The sequence below is a fragment of the Rhinatrema bivittatum genome, chromosome 6 (genome assembly GCF_901001135.1).
Source record: "Rhinatrema bivittatum chromosome 6, aRhiBiv1.1, whole genome shotgun sequence".
Taxonomy (NCBI): Eukaryota; Metazoa; Chordata; class Amphibia; order Gymnophiona; family Rhinatrematidae; genus Rhinatrema; species Rhinatrema bivittatum.
In genome coordinates this window covers 199,754,358-199,772,586 of record NC_042620.1, presented here as the reverse complement: position 1 = coordinate 199,772,586, position 18,229 = coordinate 199,754,358, and the positions used below count along the sequence as shown (strand labels likewise).

Below are 18,229 nucleotides of genomic sequence, written 5' to 3'. Positions count from 1 at the left end.
CCTTATTTTGTATTCTTTGTTCAGTTGAAAGCCAGTGGAGTTCAGCAAGTGTTCCTGTAATGTGGTCAGGAGTGATATCCTGCTTCACATTGGAGAGCCACTATTAAATGTAAGTTACTTCACTTTTTCTGAGGACAAGTAGGAAGGCAGTCCTTAGTGTGGAGATTCCCAAACTACAGGCTGCCCCAAACAAAAAGGAAAAACTAAAGCGTGTCACAGGCACTACAGTTTTGTGTGGCAACAGACCAACCTCATATAATCTGTCCCCCTCCCCCTTTCTTTTGAGGAAGTCTGAACAATAGCTGGCTCTAGGAGGGAATGGGGTTCAGTTCTATACCTTAAAGAGAATCCATAGGACAGACTGTTTAAAATTCAGTTTTGCATCAGAAGACCCTGCCTAAACAGGAGTGCATTATGAATGCGTCGAAAATCCCACTTTGCCGCTTTGAAACAGATGCAATCAAAGCTCCAGCATAAGAACATTAGAAGAAGATGCCATACTGGGTCAGACCCAGGATCCATCAAACCAAGAAACCTGTTTCCAACAGTGGCCAAAGTACCTGGCAAGTACCCAAAACATTAAGTAGATCCCATGCTACTGATGCCACTAATAACAGTGGATATTCCCTAAAACAACTTGATTAATAGCAGTTAATGGATTTCTCCTCCAAGAACTTATTCAAACTTTTTTTAAACCCAGCTTTACTAACTACCCTAACCACATCCTCTGGCAACAATTCCAAAGCTTAATTGTGCTTTGAGTGAAAAAGAATTTTCTCCAATGAGTTTTAAATGGGCTATTTGCTAACTTCATGGTGAGCCCCCTAGTCCTTCTATTATCTGAACCAGTAAATCACTGATTCACATTTACCTATTCTAGACCTCTCATGATTTTAAAGACCTTTATCATATCCCCCTTCAGCCATCTCTTCTCCAAGCTGAACAGCCCTAACCTCTTTAGCCTTTCCTCATAGGGGAGCTGATCCATCCCCTTTATCATTTTAGTCGCCCTTCTCTGAACCTTCTCCAGGGCAATTATATCTTTTTTGAGATACAGCGACCAGAAATGTACACAGAACTAAAGGTGCAGTCTCACCATGGAGTGATACAGAGGCATTAAGACATTTTCTGTTTTATTTACCATTCCCTTCCTAATAATTCCTAACATTATTTGCTTTTTTCATTGCCGCAGCACACTGAGTCGATGATTTCTATGTATTATCCACTATGATGCCTAGATCTTTTTTCCTGGGTGGTAGCTCCTAATATGGAACCTAACAACATGTATCTAAAGCATGGCTTATTTTTCCCTATATGCAATGCCTTGCACTTATCCACATTAAATTTCATCTGTCATTTGGATGCCCAATCTTCCAGTCTCACAAGGTCTTCCTGTAATTTATCACAATCTGCTTGTGATTTAACTACTCTGAATAATTTTGAATCATTTGCAAATTTGATTACCTCATTTATTGTATTCCTTTCCAGATCATTTATAAATATATTGAAAAGCACCAGTCCAAGTACAGATCCCTGAGGCACTCCACTGTTTACTCTTTTCCTCTGAAAAAATTGAACATTTAATCCTACTCTCTGTTTCCTGTCTTTTAACCAGTTTGTAATCCACAAAACGATATTGCCCCCTAACCCATGACTTTTTAGTTTTCTTAGAATCTTCTCATAAGGGGCTTTGTCAAACGCCTTCTGAAAATCCAAATACACTACATCTACTAGTTCACCTTTATCCATACGTTTATTAACCCCTTCAAAAAAAATGAAGCAGATTTCTGAGGGAAGATTTCCTTTGGTTAAATCCATGCCGTGTTCCATTAAACTATGTCTTTTTGTATGCTCTGTGATTTTGATATTTAGAATAGTTTTCACTATTTTTCCCAATACTGAAGTTAGGCTCACCGGTCTATAGTTTCCCATATCACCCCTGGATCCTTTTTTAAATATGGGGGTTATGTTGGCCACCCTCCAGTCTTCAGGTACAATAGATATTTTAATGATAGGTTTGAGCTTTGACAGGCCCCACTAGACTTTGTCAGATGCCTTCTGTAAATCCAGATACAATATATCAACCAATTCACATTTAACAATTGCTAACCCCTTCAAAAATATTAACAGATATGTTGGCTCTGTCCCATTAATCGGTATCTATGCTAGTGGCCAGTCATTTTCTTCTGCAGAATAGGTTCAATTATTTTGCTTGGTATCAACATACAAGCTCACCAGTCTGTAGTTTCCATATCATCCCTGAAGCCCTTTTTTAAATGGGCATTAAGTTGCCACCTTCTACTGCGCAGGTAGTGTAGCTCATTTGAATAAGATAACTAGTAATAAGTTTGCAATTTTATTTTTGAGTTTTCAGAACTCTGTGGTGTATACCATCCAGTCCCAGTAATTTGTTGCTCTTTAGTTGGTCAGTTTGCTCTATTATATCTTCCTGGTTCAATGTGATTTAATTCAGTTCCTATGAACCATTACCCTCAAAGAAATTTTCCAGCATATACAACTCCCCAACACCCATCTCAGCAAAGAATGAAGAAAACAATTCATTTAGTTTTCTGCTATGACCGTATCTTCCCTGAATGCTCCCTTTAACCCTCGGTCATATAGAAGTTCAACTAACTCTCTCACAGTCCTCTTGCTGTGAATATACTTGAAAAAGTTTTTATTAGTTTTTGGCTCTCTGGCTAACTTCTTTTCAAATTCTTTTTTTTTTTTTTTTTTAAGCTAGCCTTAACGCTTTATATCTTACTTGTCATTGCTTATTCTCATTCCTATTTTTTTCATTTCAATCCAGCTTCCAGTTTTTGAAAAATGTATTTTGGACTTTAATAGCCTCTTTCATGTCACCATTTAACTATACTGGCAGTATTTGTACTCTTAATGCCTGATCTTTTTTCTACTTTTTTAATATATGGAATATATTTAGTCTGGGATTCCAAGAGAGTTTTTATATAGCAAAGATTCCCAGAAAAAAAAAAAGCCATGCATCATGCAAACTTTTAACTTTTGCAAACCCAAATTTAGGGTTTATTTCTAAAAATTGTATTCAATGTTTCTCAGTTTCCCTTTTTAAAGTTAAATTATACTGTTGTATTTCTTCTTAATGTCCTTCCTTCCGTGATTATGTTAAATTGATTACATTATGATTATTATTGCCAAGAAACCCTCCACTGTTATCTCTCATACCAGATCTTGTGTAACGAAAAGAATATGATCTAAAGTGTTTCCCCCTTTTGTCAATTCCAGGACCACTTGCTCCATGAAGCAATCATTTATGGCATCTAGAAACATTACCTCTGCAGCAAGTGCCAGGGAGACAATTACCCAAACTATATTGGGGTACTAGAAATCTCCTATTATTGTGTTGTCTAATTCGTTAGCTTTTCTAATTTGTTAGTATTTCACTGTCTGTTTCTGCATCCTGGCCAATCAGACAGTGTTATACCCCCATCACTAAAGAGACATTCTATGTCAAGTGGACCAATTCAGAAAATCATCCACACTCTACCTCCTTCAAATTGAATAAAATTGTGTGTAGATATTCGTTAGGGCCTCAAATAAAACTATACAAACTTTTTCGGCTGGATCTCTATTGGTGCAAGAGCTAGAGGCAGCTGAACAAATTTCACTCAAAGTACTGTGCTCCGCACAACACAAAACAGCCACTTTGTCCGAGCACTGCAGCCAAACAACCTCTGTTAGAGGCCTGAAATTTTGTGGATTACAACAACCTCTGGTGTTAGGTTCTAAACTTTGCATATGAACTTAACATAAGCTTGCCACCCATTTTATGAGCAAGCAAAGTATGTGAAAAATTTTACAAAAGAAATTTAAGGCCTACTTTGACTCCTCATTGCTCCTGATGTATACTCAGGCCATAATTGAATCAGCAGACATGGCCCACGACATACATCTAGGATTTTCACTTGGAGGTTTTGCAGCCAACTGGAAGCAAAGACATAGTTACTTAAAGTCATCATCTTTTTATGCTAATTTTTGCCATTTTGGAGTGCAAATATCTACTGTGTAGTTTTTAATTTCTTTCTTTCTAAAATCATTTGAAAGAGCACCTTTTTTCCTACAAGTCACGCTGTTTCGTCTTGGACCCAGCCTTGCTTTGGTCAGAATTACAGTCCCAAAGAAAACCATACATGAATGCACTATGTTAAAAAGAGCCATCTTTGGCACCCAACTGTGAATCATTCAAATGAGCTAGAGATGTAACATTTTACAATGCAGCTCAGTTTACTGCGTTTTCTACACGTATAGCTTTTGACATATCTGTTTAGACATATTTTCATAAATTAGTAATCAAAGTCAGTGCAAAATTTTGTATGCTGATTAGTTACCTTGCATTGGTCAGTGGTGGCTGAGCCACTGCCAATTCAGCAAAATTGACAACCCCATCACCTAGGGGCCACTCCAGATAGCCAGACAAGGTACCAGCCACAGATTTCCAAACTTTTATTTAAGCACAAAACAAGAAAAGGCAAGACACTATATACAAGAATTGCTTAAACTGCAGATTTTACAAAAATTCACTTACACGTTTTTCCTGCCTTGCACATGCTTTTGAATGTCCCATCAATGCGTGACAAAGTAGCTTGTGAATAAATGTACTGCCTGTCTGATGAAGTTGTTATTGGTGCATCAAGTGTAGCAATAATGCGCTCTTCTGGACCCCAAGAGGTGTCTCTATAGCAGGGGTGGGCAATTCCAGTCCTCGAGGGCCACAAACCTGTCGAGGTTTTAGGATATCCTAATGAATATGCATGACATAGATTTGCATACAACTGAGGCAGAGTGCATGCAAATCTCTCTCATGCATATTCATTAGGGATATCCTGAAAACCAGACTGGTTTGTGGCCCTCGAGGACCGGAAGTGCCCACCCCTGCTCTATAGGGCGGCCAGTAAAATGACCTGCAAGGTCCTTGGAGGTGCAAGAAATTGACCAAGACATCATGTTCCTCAATTGAGACTTCGCATACATGGCTATTCCACCAGGAATTATCATAGATGCAAGCTAAATACTGAACAGGATGGCAGATGGATAATGGAAGGGCAGGAAAATATTCTAGAACACTTGCAATGAATGAGGTGACATTCAAAATTTTGCTAATGCAAATTTTAGTTGCATCTGTGGGCCTGAATTGATGATTTTCCCTTGTGCCAGCAGCAACTGTATGATCTTCGCTAAACCTCTCATCCTGAACAGGTCTGATTACTTCAATGTCCTCTTTTGACACAAAGGGCATAATAGTGTTACAGGCCAGGGCATGTTCCCAAAATCTCTGCCACAGCACACTGCTAACATCACATTACCAAGTTCATTGTGAAGATGATACTTTTGCATGTTCAGGCTTTCATGCAATAAAGAACACAGCACAATAAGATGTGCATTTTGAGGGGTCATTTATAAAAGTATGTTGAAGTAAGATGTGTTAAACTACAGCATGGTAAACACAACAAGTTTCGCTGCACTGTAAAATTTCACATCTCTAGCTTATTAGAAAAGATTTAAAAACTACATAGTAAAGATATTTGCATCTGAAAATTGGCAAAAAATTTGCATAAAAAAGTGACAGTGTGTATTTATCTTTGCTTCCGGTTGCTTATAAAGCCTCTTAGTGCAAATGTATACATATATGCCATGGGCCATGACTACTTGTTCAGTCAGGGCCTGGATGAAAGTATAGGTCTGAATCAATAAAGAGTCAAAATAGGCCTTATATTTCTTTTGTAAAATTTTTCACATACTTTGCTGGCCCATAATAAGGGAGGCAAGCTCACGTTATGTTCCAAACTTTGAATTGGGACTTACCATCAAGGGTTGTACTAATCCACAAAATTTCAGGCCCTTGTTGTCGGGCTGCAACACTTGAATAAAATGGCCATTTTAGGTTGCATGGAGCATGGTACTCAGAGGTCCCCTCCACTCAACTGCCTCTAGCTCTCCAGCCATTGGAGATCCAGATGAAAAATTTAGTACGGTTTTGTTTGAGACCCTAGAGAACATCCATGAAAAGTTGTGTTCGATTTGGAGGAGGTTGAGCATGGACCCCTGGTCCACTTGATATGGAATGACCCTATACTCTTCCCCATCACATATAGAATTTCTAATCATAGAGATTTCACAGTGCATTTTGACTCCTGCAGGACTTTTATTATGTTTGTCTCTATGCCATCCTCAACACACAGCGCTATCCCTCCACCAATTTGATCTGGTCTATCATTTCAATATAATTTGCATCCGGGTATCAATGTCCCATCAGTTATCCTCCATCCGCCAGGTCTCTGAAATGCTTATTATGTCTATTTATAAACATGTGATATTTAGCCTTTTCCTGCATTAGGCCCAAAGTGGATTACAATCAAGTTTCAATCAAAATTACAATCAAAATAGCGCTCATTGAGGTTATAATTTATTTCTATTTGTACTTATAGAAAAAGTACAAGGATTCTTGAAGAGTGTTACTTCTTCCTGGCATTTTTTAATTCTACTCTTTCCCACAACAGACCTCTTTCTTTACTATGGGACTCCATTTTCCTTATTTGTAGGAGAGTCCCCTTTTCTACTCAGAGATCCATTTTTCTTTCTAATCAGAAATCCTGCATGAACAAGGTCTCATACTCTTCCCAGGCACTAACAGCTTCATCAGGAGCCTAGGATTTCCAACTCTGCCATCATACTTTCAGCAGAGTATCTCTTCCTTTTCTGGATCCTCTCAAGTCACACGAGTCAGTGAACTTCTTTTAGAGCATGCTCAGAACATTTATTGGAGCACTACCACTACAGACTGAAAATATAGGGATTCACAGCTCTTTGGATCATATTGTATAGCCTAGTGTCTACATTTAGATAACTGAAAAAAAATAACCTCTCCTTAAGTCAGGGAAATACCTTAATTCCTTCTGGCTAAAGAACATTGTCCATTATTTTTATTTGAAAAAATTTGAAGGGGTAGGGGGAGTTCTACTTTTAATTTTACTTTTCTGGATTGTTATACCTAGTAATAGACATTTACTCTATTACTTAAACCCCATGAAAACTAGCCTTAAAAAAATCTCACTCTTTCCTAAACCCTCTATTCCCCTATCCCACCCCTAGGTATAGATACTGCAATTCATATCTTTCTTTGTAATTTTCCTTGTGCCTTTCCTATGAAAAGTCAGAATACCAAATAGAATAAATACATATATTGTTTAAAACAATTACAGAAAAATAAAGCTTTGTAATCTAAAGCATATCTAGAATGTTTCATGATTTTTACTTAGACTTCTATTCATTGCAACCTTCTTACACATACCAATCATGACTGTATCCCTGAATTTATGATGTCAAAATTACAACGCTAATAACTGTCACTACTGGTTTGCAAAATCACCACAAGAGGGAGCAAGAAGCCCATTATAAAACAAAGTACAAAACACCACAACTTAGAATTAAAAAATAATTCTTGTAAGAGTACTGTGCAATTGGGGAACTCTCATTAGATCTAGGTTATCTGCTGTTGCTACTGCCCAAATCAATGATCTTCAAGGGTAGTTTTCAAAAGAGCCACATTGTTGCAAAATTCATGAATAGTTTTAATAGAAGACTATACAGCAATTATCAAAAGAAAAGTACATGTATACAGTCCTTTTGAAAACTACCCCAGGAAAAGTATCTACAGAGATTTACACTCATATTTTCTTTTGATACTTTTTGCTTTGAAAAAAATGCATTCAAATGTAAAAATGCAATCTATACATACTTTTTCTCTCCCCACTCCCACCTAAATATGCCTTTAGTCCATCTCACTTTTCATCCAGTTAAAAGTACTTGAACTATTGATCCTCACATGCACTTTTATCCTGGACAATAGTCAAGAAGTTGCTCTACCTATGAAAATGACTTATGAAAACTACCCTTTAAAAATGTAATGAGAAAAGGAAAGGTGCAAAGCATCAAATCTGTGAGTGGAAACTCAGGTTGACATCTGGGGCATATGGGTCATTTGTCTATTCTAAAAATACTTGAGAAAAGCAAGTGTAACCATGACAAAAACAAAAGTGAGAATGAAACTACTTCTAAATCCAGACAATGTAGCCAAAGTTCACAACAAATGAAAACCTTTAATACATGTTTCATTCATACACCCTTGGTTAAAGTGCGCAGTGAGAGTCTGGCACATGAACAAAAGTAATTGTTACCATCCTGGAAGACCCTCTCCACATTCAGGCCATATGTGGCACAGGTCTCATAGTAAGTGCAGCGTTTCAGGTCATTGGACAGTTTCCTTGCTCTCCCATCATCAATGACACGGGGATTAGAAGAACTTATGGCATCTAAAGAAAAATGCAGACAGAACAGGATAAACATTGGTAGCTGTAGATTGTTTCGATAAATCAATTTTATTTGAAAACCTATTAAAAACTGAAGAAATTGTTGATATCACAAAAAACTCAGAGGAATATTGTGATTTTAATTCTACTACACAAAATACAGGAACTTAAGAGTTATAGTATTCATGGCTATACAAATAGCTAAACTCTCATTTAGCTTCATACACTAAGACAGGCCAATTCTTAAACTGCAAACATTTATTAAAACTACAACTGCAGACATAGAACTTATTGAAGGATGAAATAGAAACGAGAATAACTGGAATAAAATCTCTAAACAATGTCACAGGTGGATTGAGGCCTCTGTAAACGCAAATGGAGCAAGTGAAATGCAATGCTTTCTGTAGGGATTCAGAGAGACAGGCAACAAGAAGCTGCAGGCTTAACTGAAAGCTGATGATTAAACAAAGGGTTCTCTCACAGTGAAGCCAAATCTCCTAGAATATAGTACTCCTACCCTAAACTTGACTAATCAAATGGGTGTAACAGAGTGACCCTGTTTTCTCTTTGTTGAATGGGCAGGACCAGGCTAGATGCCTGATCCATGTTAAAACCCCACTGGGGCAGGGGAGAGTCCAGAGGGCGGGACCAGTTGGGGCAAGGATAAGAGAGTAAGCCTAGCTATAATCAGGAGGCCCCCTGTCTACCAGAAGAGGCAGCTCCTGTTAATCCATGCTGACCCAGGCCCCAGGAAGTGGGGAATGTACTGCAAGGTAGGCAGTCATTATATTCTTGAAGTGCTGTGATCATGAATAAAAGTTTTATCTGTATTTGAAAAAGCTGGAGTCAGAGTGTTTTGTACCTCCAGCCTAGGAAACGCTACTCAGTCTCCCACAATGGGTTTGACAGTTGCTTGATTTTTTATTATAAATATTACTACCCTTATCATAAGGATTGGAAGTAACTGCATGGACTATCCTTAAGAGAAACCGGGGGGTGACTTACACGGTGTGGTAAATATCACCACAAAAAGCTTGATGAGCAGAGTGGATAGACCATTTGGTCCTTTTCTGCCATCATTACTATGTATATGAAATTGTTTTTCCATAAACATAAAGTGCAGTTTTTAATGCATCCACTAGGTAACAACATAACACAAAAGTAGTGTGTATAAAGAATATAGACATCCCAATAACCATAATTCAGTGCTTTTTTGCATGGTCTGCCTCTAAACGTGATATCACAAATATTCTTCTCTATCTTCTACATCACCCCACAATCATGTGAACCCTAATAACTACCCATGATGACAGCTCATATACTCAAGGTGTAAACTTGTAGCTTACATATCACTATTTTAAATTGCGCTCATTATGCTATTATATGATTTCAAAAGCATTTGTATATTTTCTAATCTTAACACAATGAATTGTTTTATATCTAAACACTACAATGTATGCAGTATGAAGTTGAACAAATTATATATTCTCAAACTGTAAATATTTTATATTATGTTCCCTTTTAATTTAGAGAACAGTCATTTATACAAGTAAATAGCTATTTATGCACAGTGCACGCCAATATAATTTAAAATGCATGTGTTTTTATTTTATTTAAAAAACATTTCTAAACCACTTTCTCCATGTATTGGATGCTATTCTATTTACAGCTGTTTCAAAAGGTGTTCTTTTTATTTGCATGGTTTTACTATTGTGATGTTTTATATTTCTTGATTTTGATGTCTGATTCATTATAGGGAATGGTGACATTTCTGTTTTTCCATTGTTGCACTTTATACAAAGTCTGGCTTCATGGGGTTTTCAGTTCATTATTTGTCTGTATGCTTGTATTTGTACTTTATGGTCTCTTAATTCTATATATGGCGAGGGTGTGTCTGTGTTCTGTAGGTGTGACTGAGGTGAAGTATTCTGCTAGCTTGTAGTTTCTGTGTAGGGATCTATAGCAGCTTGGCCTGTTCTGTTTTCCTAATAGTGCAGAATTGGTGTTTTAGGGCCTGATGTAATATTGCAGTGTTGTCTTTTCATAAGTAGGATATTTGCTGTCTGAATCTGGCATTTAGTATATTGAGGTATGACAAGTTTTCTCTAGGTATTGAGTAGATTTTTTGCAAGGTTTTGAATTATTACAGTTATGGATTCACTTTCTGAAGGGAATGTTAACCCCCACCTCCTTATTTACTAATTTCTAGTTTGTGCATAATATATATTAGAGATTACAGGAATTTTTATCAACAGAGTATCCCAATATTTCAATTAGATATATTTTAAACTGCTCAAATGAGGGTAGAAGTCGAGTCTTAGGGAAATTAATAAAGCAAAGATTTTTCCCTCGCTGAAAATTCTCAATATTCTCCAATCTAATATGCATCAGCAAATTATATTTAATAATTATCTAAGAGCAAAATCAGCAGCTACCTCTTTTAACTACATCTAGATCTTTCTCAATACTTCCTACTCTGCTTTCAAACAAACTTTTCTTTAGTATTCTCTTAATTTATTCAAATGTTCAGATGATTAAATCAACATTTTTTCCATCCTGATCATTATCTTCCATAAATCTGTTAACAAAATATTACTAGGTCCCTGTGATCCCAACTATAGCTCAGTATCAGGAGAGGTTAATGAAAGCATTACACCAGGTTCAGAGGAGTTTCCTAGAACCGGGATCTCTTTTCCCACCTGATTCACATTAGAGGTTAACATTCCCTTCAGAAAGTGAATCCAAATCTTCTACTAAATTAGAAAGAGTCTCAGAAGAGTCCATTCTAGGAATTGAGGAGATAGCCTTCACCTCTCCTTTATTGTTGGGGGAAAGCTGATCTCCACAAGGAGCAAAGGGCTGAATGGGAGATAGAAGCCAGGGCTGAGAAAGGCTCCTGACAAAACTGAGCTTTGTACCTCACTGCCCCTAATGGCTAATTCAGGTGTCTGCACAATATGGCTATCCATAGGGCCAACAGACAGAGCCATATATGCTGGGATCTTACCCTTCCCGCTTTTTCCCTATTCAACCTGATGCAAATTCCAAAGCCTTCCATGAAGAAGTCCTACAGTCAGAAATTTCTCCTATGGGGTGCGCCTCTTTGGTGAGCAGCAGCCCCACCACTTAAATTGTCTCTCTCGGTGCTCAGGAACGATGTTACTTGCACTGCAAGAGGGGGCGAGAGCAGGCACTGGCAACACTGATGACAAGTTCTTCAGAAGTGCAGTTCACCTCCTGCTCACAATAGTCTGCGCACCAAACTCTGCCGCAGCTCCACCACTTAAGTTGTCTCTTTCAGCGCTCAGGGATGATGTCACTCATGCTACAGTGTTTCTCTGACTACTTATAAGATTTATAGAGATACAGCAGTGTTTTCTGCAGCATTTGGCAGAGATGTGTACTTATAAGTAGTCATAGAAACGCTGTAGCACCTGATTTACTTAACTAAACCCTTGAGGTGTTTTTCTTTAGGAGCTGTGTACCACATTAAATTCATAAAATGTTTCTTGCCACCTTAATGATGTGATTTCCTTCTTTGTTCCTCCTGATACAGCACCCATGTGAAACACAGTCATATCGAGGAACCTTACATGTTTAATCAACTAAGGATTGTTTCTATCATTGCCACACATTTTTTCTTTTTGATTTTGCACCATGTGTGCACTCTTTACTCCATATTCCCTGTATGCAATACTGAACCACGCAATGGTCACTTGCAAGTTATAGAAATGTGAGGTCAAGAAGGCAAAAGAAAGATCTCATTCTTGATACTATAGATAAAAATCATTTAGACCTCTATGTATTGTAGAGCCATAGCACTATGAATTTTATACTGTTCTACTGAACAATGTTTGCCCTGCAGGTTATGCTTATTTTCAGCAGGCCCGCTTCCAGAAGCAAGGGGGGGGGGAGTGTTACTTATCAATAGGAAGAACTTCAAAATTCTATTTATTGAGTCATCTGTTTCCACGATCTGGGAAACAAGAGTATAGAGTGGGTTTTTTGTATCATATATTTTTCTCCCGTCATACTGTGGGAGAAATGTACAATTTCTTAGGATTTTTCTCTTCATTAGCACGTGGATATTCTAAACTTAGAATGATGGGTGATTTTAATATTGGCATTGATGGCGTAATGCTGAATCGTGCTCAAGACTTTCTATCTGCCAAGTTTGCCACTAATAATGTACAAATAATTTGAGAACTCACTCATAGGGCTGGACACACTTTAGACTTGTTAGTTTGTGGTGAAGAACACATCAATAAAATTTCTTATCTTTTAGTTAAAGTACTACTATAGTCAGCCCCTTATTTTATTTCCTTTGATGTTTGGTGTACTAACAAGTCCAGTGCATCTGCCTGTCGTAGACAAAAACTGGTAAGGTCTGCAGTTAATCTTGACCAGCTTAGGTCAGAATGGACCTCTGAAATTCAAAAAGAGGCTTGGGATTTGGTTCCAAAGATGGAGATGGGATTCCAATTTATCTAGGCAGCACCATGAAAAATAAAGATGAGAAATATTAGTAATCATGCTCTATGGTTCCCTAAGGCGCTGGTTGACAGCAAAAATCTCCATAAGGTAGAAAGAAAATGGAAGCAATTAAAGGAGCCTAGCTCAGAAATAAATTGCTGGGCTTTGCTCCATGATTACAGACTTGCTTTTACTAGGGCAAACAGGAAATATTACTCTCAACAATAGAGACATCTATTAACAAGCCTTGGAAATAATTTAATACAGTAGAAATATTAACTTCAAAGCCCGTTAAGGGAGACCAAAACATTCCAGAGACCAATACCCTGGCAGATTATTTTGAAAAGTTGTAGATATTCAGAAACAACTGGGAATTACTACAAGAAAGTCTGTTAAACTCATTCCTCATATGCCAAGTATTTGTTGGTCACAATAAAGAAACTGGAAGCATTATTTCCAAATTGAAGTCTACATCCTCTCCACTGGACCCATGCCTCTTATTTTGTTAAGAGCATGAAAGTTGTCTTTTAGCATTATTATCAGATATTTATCAGAGGGCTTTGTGCCCCATGTACTACAAAAAGGCTACAGTGAGAACTATTTGTAGGGATAATAAATATCTGCCTCTGAAGTCTCCAATTATTTACCTATTTCTAACTTGGTTACTTTGTCTAAAGTGCTAGAGAAAAATGTCCTGGTCTAGCTTGACAAGGTCCTGCAAAAGTGATACTTTTGATTATCAATACGATTTCAGGAAAACATATAATACTAACTTATTACTGGAACATGGCGGATTAAGAATCTTAGTCCAATTCAACGGGTTAATAGCCTTTGGCATCGTGTGTCACAATATTTTAATCTCCCATTTCCTAAGTTAAGCTTTTAAACTAGATGATGGGGGAAAGCGGATAGTCGCTCAGAAGCTTATGATGCGGAATGATATATCTTTGAAGGATACTAAGAGAACAGGGAAAATAGCACATCCCAGTAGAAAGTTTGCAATAAATGCCAAAGGTGCCTTTAAGTAAAGTGCAGAAAGATTCCAAATTACCCCTGATGAGCAGATTTGTTAATACAAACAAGAAACATACTTTGAAATGTCTATATATAAATGCTAGAAGTCTAAAAAATAAGATGGGAGAGTTAGAGTTTATAGCACTGGAACAGGAGAACATTTAGAAAAGAAGAAACATTATTTTGGAAACTTTCAGAATAAAATTAATATAAGGAATAAGTGAAGAAAAATAAAATTATGAGAGAGAACATGAAAAGCATGAAAAATCATGGCAGCATCAGAGAACAAAATTGTCTTTTTTGCTTTAGTAGAAGAAAAACTACCGATGAGATTTATGCAGCAGCAGCTGTGCTAGAGCACCCCTTACATGCTCAGAAAAACTTCACCCTTTCCAAACTTTGAAACACACATTCCTGCATGATATCACCCACTTGCGTGCTGAATTTGTGTTTACTTGTCCACAAAGAAAAAGCCTGCCAATGTTGGTGGGTAGGCAGGATTTGGCATGTTATGGCAGTGGCTATTTCAGTACACAGACAGCTCTGGAGTCCCTGAGTGGCCCAATTCCAGTATCCACTGGATGTGTCTCATATGAAGACATACCATGGAAATAATACGCACTTTTGATGCCTTCAGGCCAAAATCCTTAACATGGCCAAGGCTGATGTCTATTGACTCTTTACAACCATAAACACTCACATACCTATTTACTAAAGGGCATTAAAAACATGCGTTAGACCAGGTCACAAAATGTGCCTGCAGCGAGCGGTTGCCAATTCAGACTGCTTCTACTCTCACCTAAACACATTTTCTGTATCTCAATGCAGTGATTCTGGAGGCTGAAATTTTTAAACAGGTAGCTAGAAAGTCCATCCTATTATATGGGGATCAAGTCATGGGACCCATGAGATCCAGTTGAAAAGTGACTGTGCAGAAACCAGCTCTCTCAGAACAAATGTAGGGAGGATGACACTTTGCACTTTCCAGCAAAATGGTAAAAGTGGTTAAGAGAGCCATGAATCAGATAGGATAGAAAATCCACAGCAGTCTAGATGATAATAGATAAAGTAGCATACTTAGTATCAACAGTCTCTGAAAATATGGTGAGACTAGATACTGTGACTGAAATGGCTGAAGAGCTGGAGATGTGCCTGAATGCCAAAAGGCAAAAATTAAAGGCCCTCAAGCAGTCACATAAGGGAACCTATGAGAAATAAGATGACCTGGAAAACCAAAATTGGTGCAATAACATCAAGATAGCTGGATTCCCAGAGAAGGCCACCTCTAGGGGCAGCAGGGGAGGGGTTGGGGGGGTCTAGGATTGCTTTTATTACTTTTGTGTTCAGGGGAGTTGACTCTGAGCCCTCAACCCCTTTAAGCAATCCCGGGGCCGCCATCGCAAGATCTTTGGGGGATATTTACCACCACAATATATTTCCCCATAGTTATACTATGGGAATCACAAAGTGGCAGGGAGCATTACCATGGCTTTGCGACTCTTGCAGTATTTTTCTTGCAGGAAAAAACCCGTGGCTTAGTGAATAAGCCCCTTAATTAGAACACTTGAGTTTCTGTGAAGGCATATGAATGGGATACTTATCAGTTCAAATGTAATTAATTCAACTCATAATAATGGTTAAAGTGATTCAAGTGATGAAACCTTTTCTGTTAGCAGTAGGGCAGCAGCCACAAGTTGAACTCTTCATTTCAGAAATGTTTGGCCACATCACTGGGATACACAACCCAATGAGAGTTACTGGCTATACACCTGTGAATTCAAAATAATATAGGTTTATAATGTTGGAGAATGGAGAGATACACCTAGTCAGAAGATGTACATATCCCTAGGGTCCCTTTTCAGCCACTGAGAAGCTAAATCAGTTAGTCGGATAAATTTATCCAGCTAGCTAGAAATTGCACCACTGAATATACCTGGTTATCTTTAGGGTAGGTCTGTGGCCCAACCAGAGTTAGCCACATAAGTTCGCTCCCCACTTATATTGTTAAGTTCACTTATTATGCTGGTTTCTCCATTTAGATGGATAACTATTAAGCTATCCATCTAAATGGCTTTTGAATATTGACATCCATGAGAATTAACAATATGTAGAAGATTACTCACCTTGTGTTCCCACCAGTACCATTGGAATTTCACCAGTGTTACGATAGTTGGCCATTCGGCTATAGTAGTGGTAAACTGTTTGGAAGCTGATTTCATCCTCCAAGCTAAAGACAAATATAACAGCATCCACCCACATGGCAAACTGCAGGAAAAATTGAACACAAGTTATTCAATGAAAAAGCAGTGAGCACAAAATATCTCCAATATTAAATATCTCCAACAACATTAGAACAAAAGGATCCGATTCAGAGACAAGTGTTTTATATATACATTTATACAACACACTCAACAACAGAAGAACATTCCTACTTACTGCACAGCACATACTCTTTTTAAAACATACCAGGATCCTGCTCTTTTGCTTTCAATCAATAATCTAACTTTGAATGTGCTCTGTTGTCTGTTTTTATACAAGATCATGATGTTTATATTAATCCTGGAATAATTAATTCCACTCGGAGGTAATTTCTCTCTTGGATAAACTATTCTATTACTATTTTCTCACACACTAAAAATTCTTTACCTTCAGTTACTCATTCACTAAAGTGAGTGCACCTTAATGGCATATTAATGCTATATTATCAGTCCTTTCAATGTATATAAATGGAGCTTGTTTGGTCAACACCAAAAACTGTTTAAACAGAAACTATTATACATTTAGGAATTAATGGAATAAACAAGGTGTAGCCAACTCCAGTGCTTAAGAGCTACAAGCAAGTCTGGTTTTCAGGAGATCTATAATGAATATGCATGAGATAGATAAGCAAACACTGGAGTGTGCATACAAATGTATCTCAAGTATAGTCATAGTGGATATGATAAAACTTGATCTGTTTATGGTTCTTTGAGACCAGAGGTAGCCATCCCTGCAATGAACTACTGTATCAGACCGATGCAGAACTGTGCGTTCAAGCTAGCACACTGGTTAACCCGTGGTTGGACTCGTCTTTTGGTTGCACATCCATAACCCCTTATGCAATAAGGGAATTAGTGCATCTAAAACACGTCTCCAAATCAGCACGTAGGTAATAGCGCTCATCACATGTAAATTCATGTTGATGAGCTATTACCCACTTATGTAAAAAATAAATGTGCGCCAGTTGCGCACATTTTTACTCAAAAACTAACGCGTGCCCCGGAGCAGGCATTAAGTCCTGAGGAGCTCCTAAAATTAACAGAAAAAAGCAGAAAATACTGCTTTTCTGTAGTTCCTCTGACTTAATATTGTGGCGATATTAAGTTAGAGGAACCAAAAAAAGGAGTAAAGTAAAAAAAAAAAAAAGATTTTTTTTTTAAAGTCTTGCTGGCATTCAAGTTAGGAAAATGAATGCTCAATTAACGAGCATCCATTTTCCTAAATGAGGGTTTACCACTTGCTTGGCAAATAACACGATATGCTCACCCTCTACACTGCTTACAGCGTATTCGCTAACTGAATGTTATTTCATACTTTTCTTGGACTGGTGTCAACTTATTACTGTGAGAATGTTACTTACCAAGGGGAAAGTTAAATTTTGCATGACCCTGCTAAAATAAGTATGCTCTTGAGAGAACTCAGGTAAATGGAAACAGAGGGCCTGAAAAATGAGGGCCATGGACAAGAAATGGCATTGTACAATTGTGCCTACAGGTTTCTATGCAAGTTACAAAAAATCCAAAATGCAGCAGGTCATCGTTATCCAGTTGTAATTTTTCAGATAAGAACATCCCAATATTATAGGACCTTCATTGGTTGCCCATTTTTTTTCATAACTCACTGAAAGATTTTAGACCTTATCTTTAAGGCCTTAAAAGATACTGCATAATTCTACTTGAAATCTCAATTAATTTTTATTTTTTTTAATAAATTTATCATTACAAAGCCATATTAAATGACAAAGAAAAGGCTAATCAAATAAGAATATTTCTACAACAGAAATACTTATAAAAAAAAAAAAAAAAAAGGAAAAATAAGGAGAAAGGAAATACATAGCTTTAGTCCACAATATCAGGGGGAAGGAGTGCAGGCATACAGGAAGCAGAACAGAAAGTCTGTTAGAGGAAACAGAGCTTAACTTGCTACATAGTCGAGGTTCTTAACATTTTAAACACCTACTAAGGACACTAAAGTTAGAGGTTTCTTCTGATCTAAGAAATAACGCAATTGTTCAGGAAAAAATAAATATATATATCTATTACCAGCATAAGTGATAATACATTTACACAAGAATCTAAGCAAAAAGGTAGCTCCCAAAGACAAAACTTCCTACACATAACAAGGAATAATTTCCTTCTCTC

General features: G+C 37.4%; 1 protein-coding gene across 12 annotated transcripts in view; it reads right to left on the bottom strand.

Moving 5' to 3' along the window:
* LOC115093936 (arf-GAP with GTPase, ANK repeat and PH domain-containing protein 1) overlaps positions 1-18,229 on the bottom strand; it is a 1,595,449-nt gene that overhangs the window by 1,064,761 nt on the left and 512,459 nt on the right. For all 12 annotated transcript variants that reach the window (XM_029606403.1, XM_029606396.1, XM_029606397.1 and 9 more), the window contains 2 exons: positions 15,953-16,094; positions 8,211-8,345 (listed from right to left, as the gene is read on the bottom strand). In XM_029606403.1, the coding sequence (XP_029462263.1) occupies positions 8,211-8,345; positions 15,953-16,094 (277 nt within the window). The remainder of the gene's footprint in view (positions 1-8,210; positions 8,346-15,952; positions 16,095-18,229) is intronic.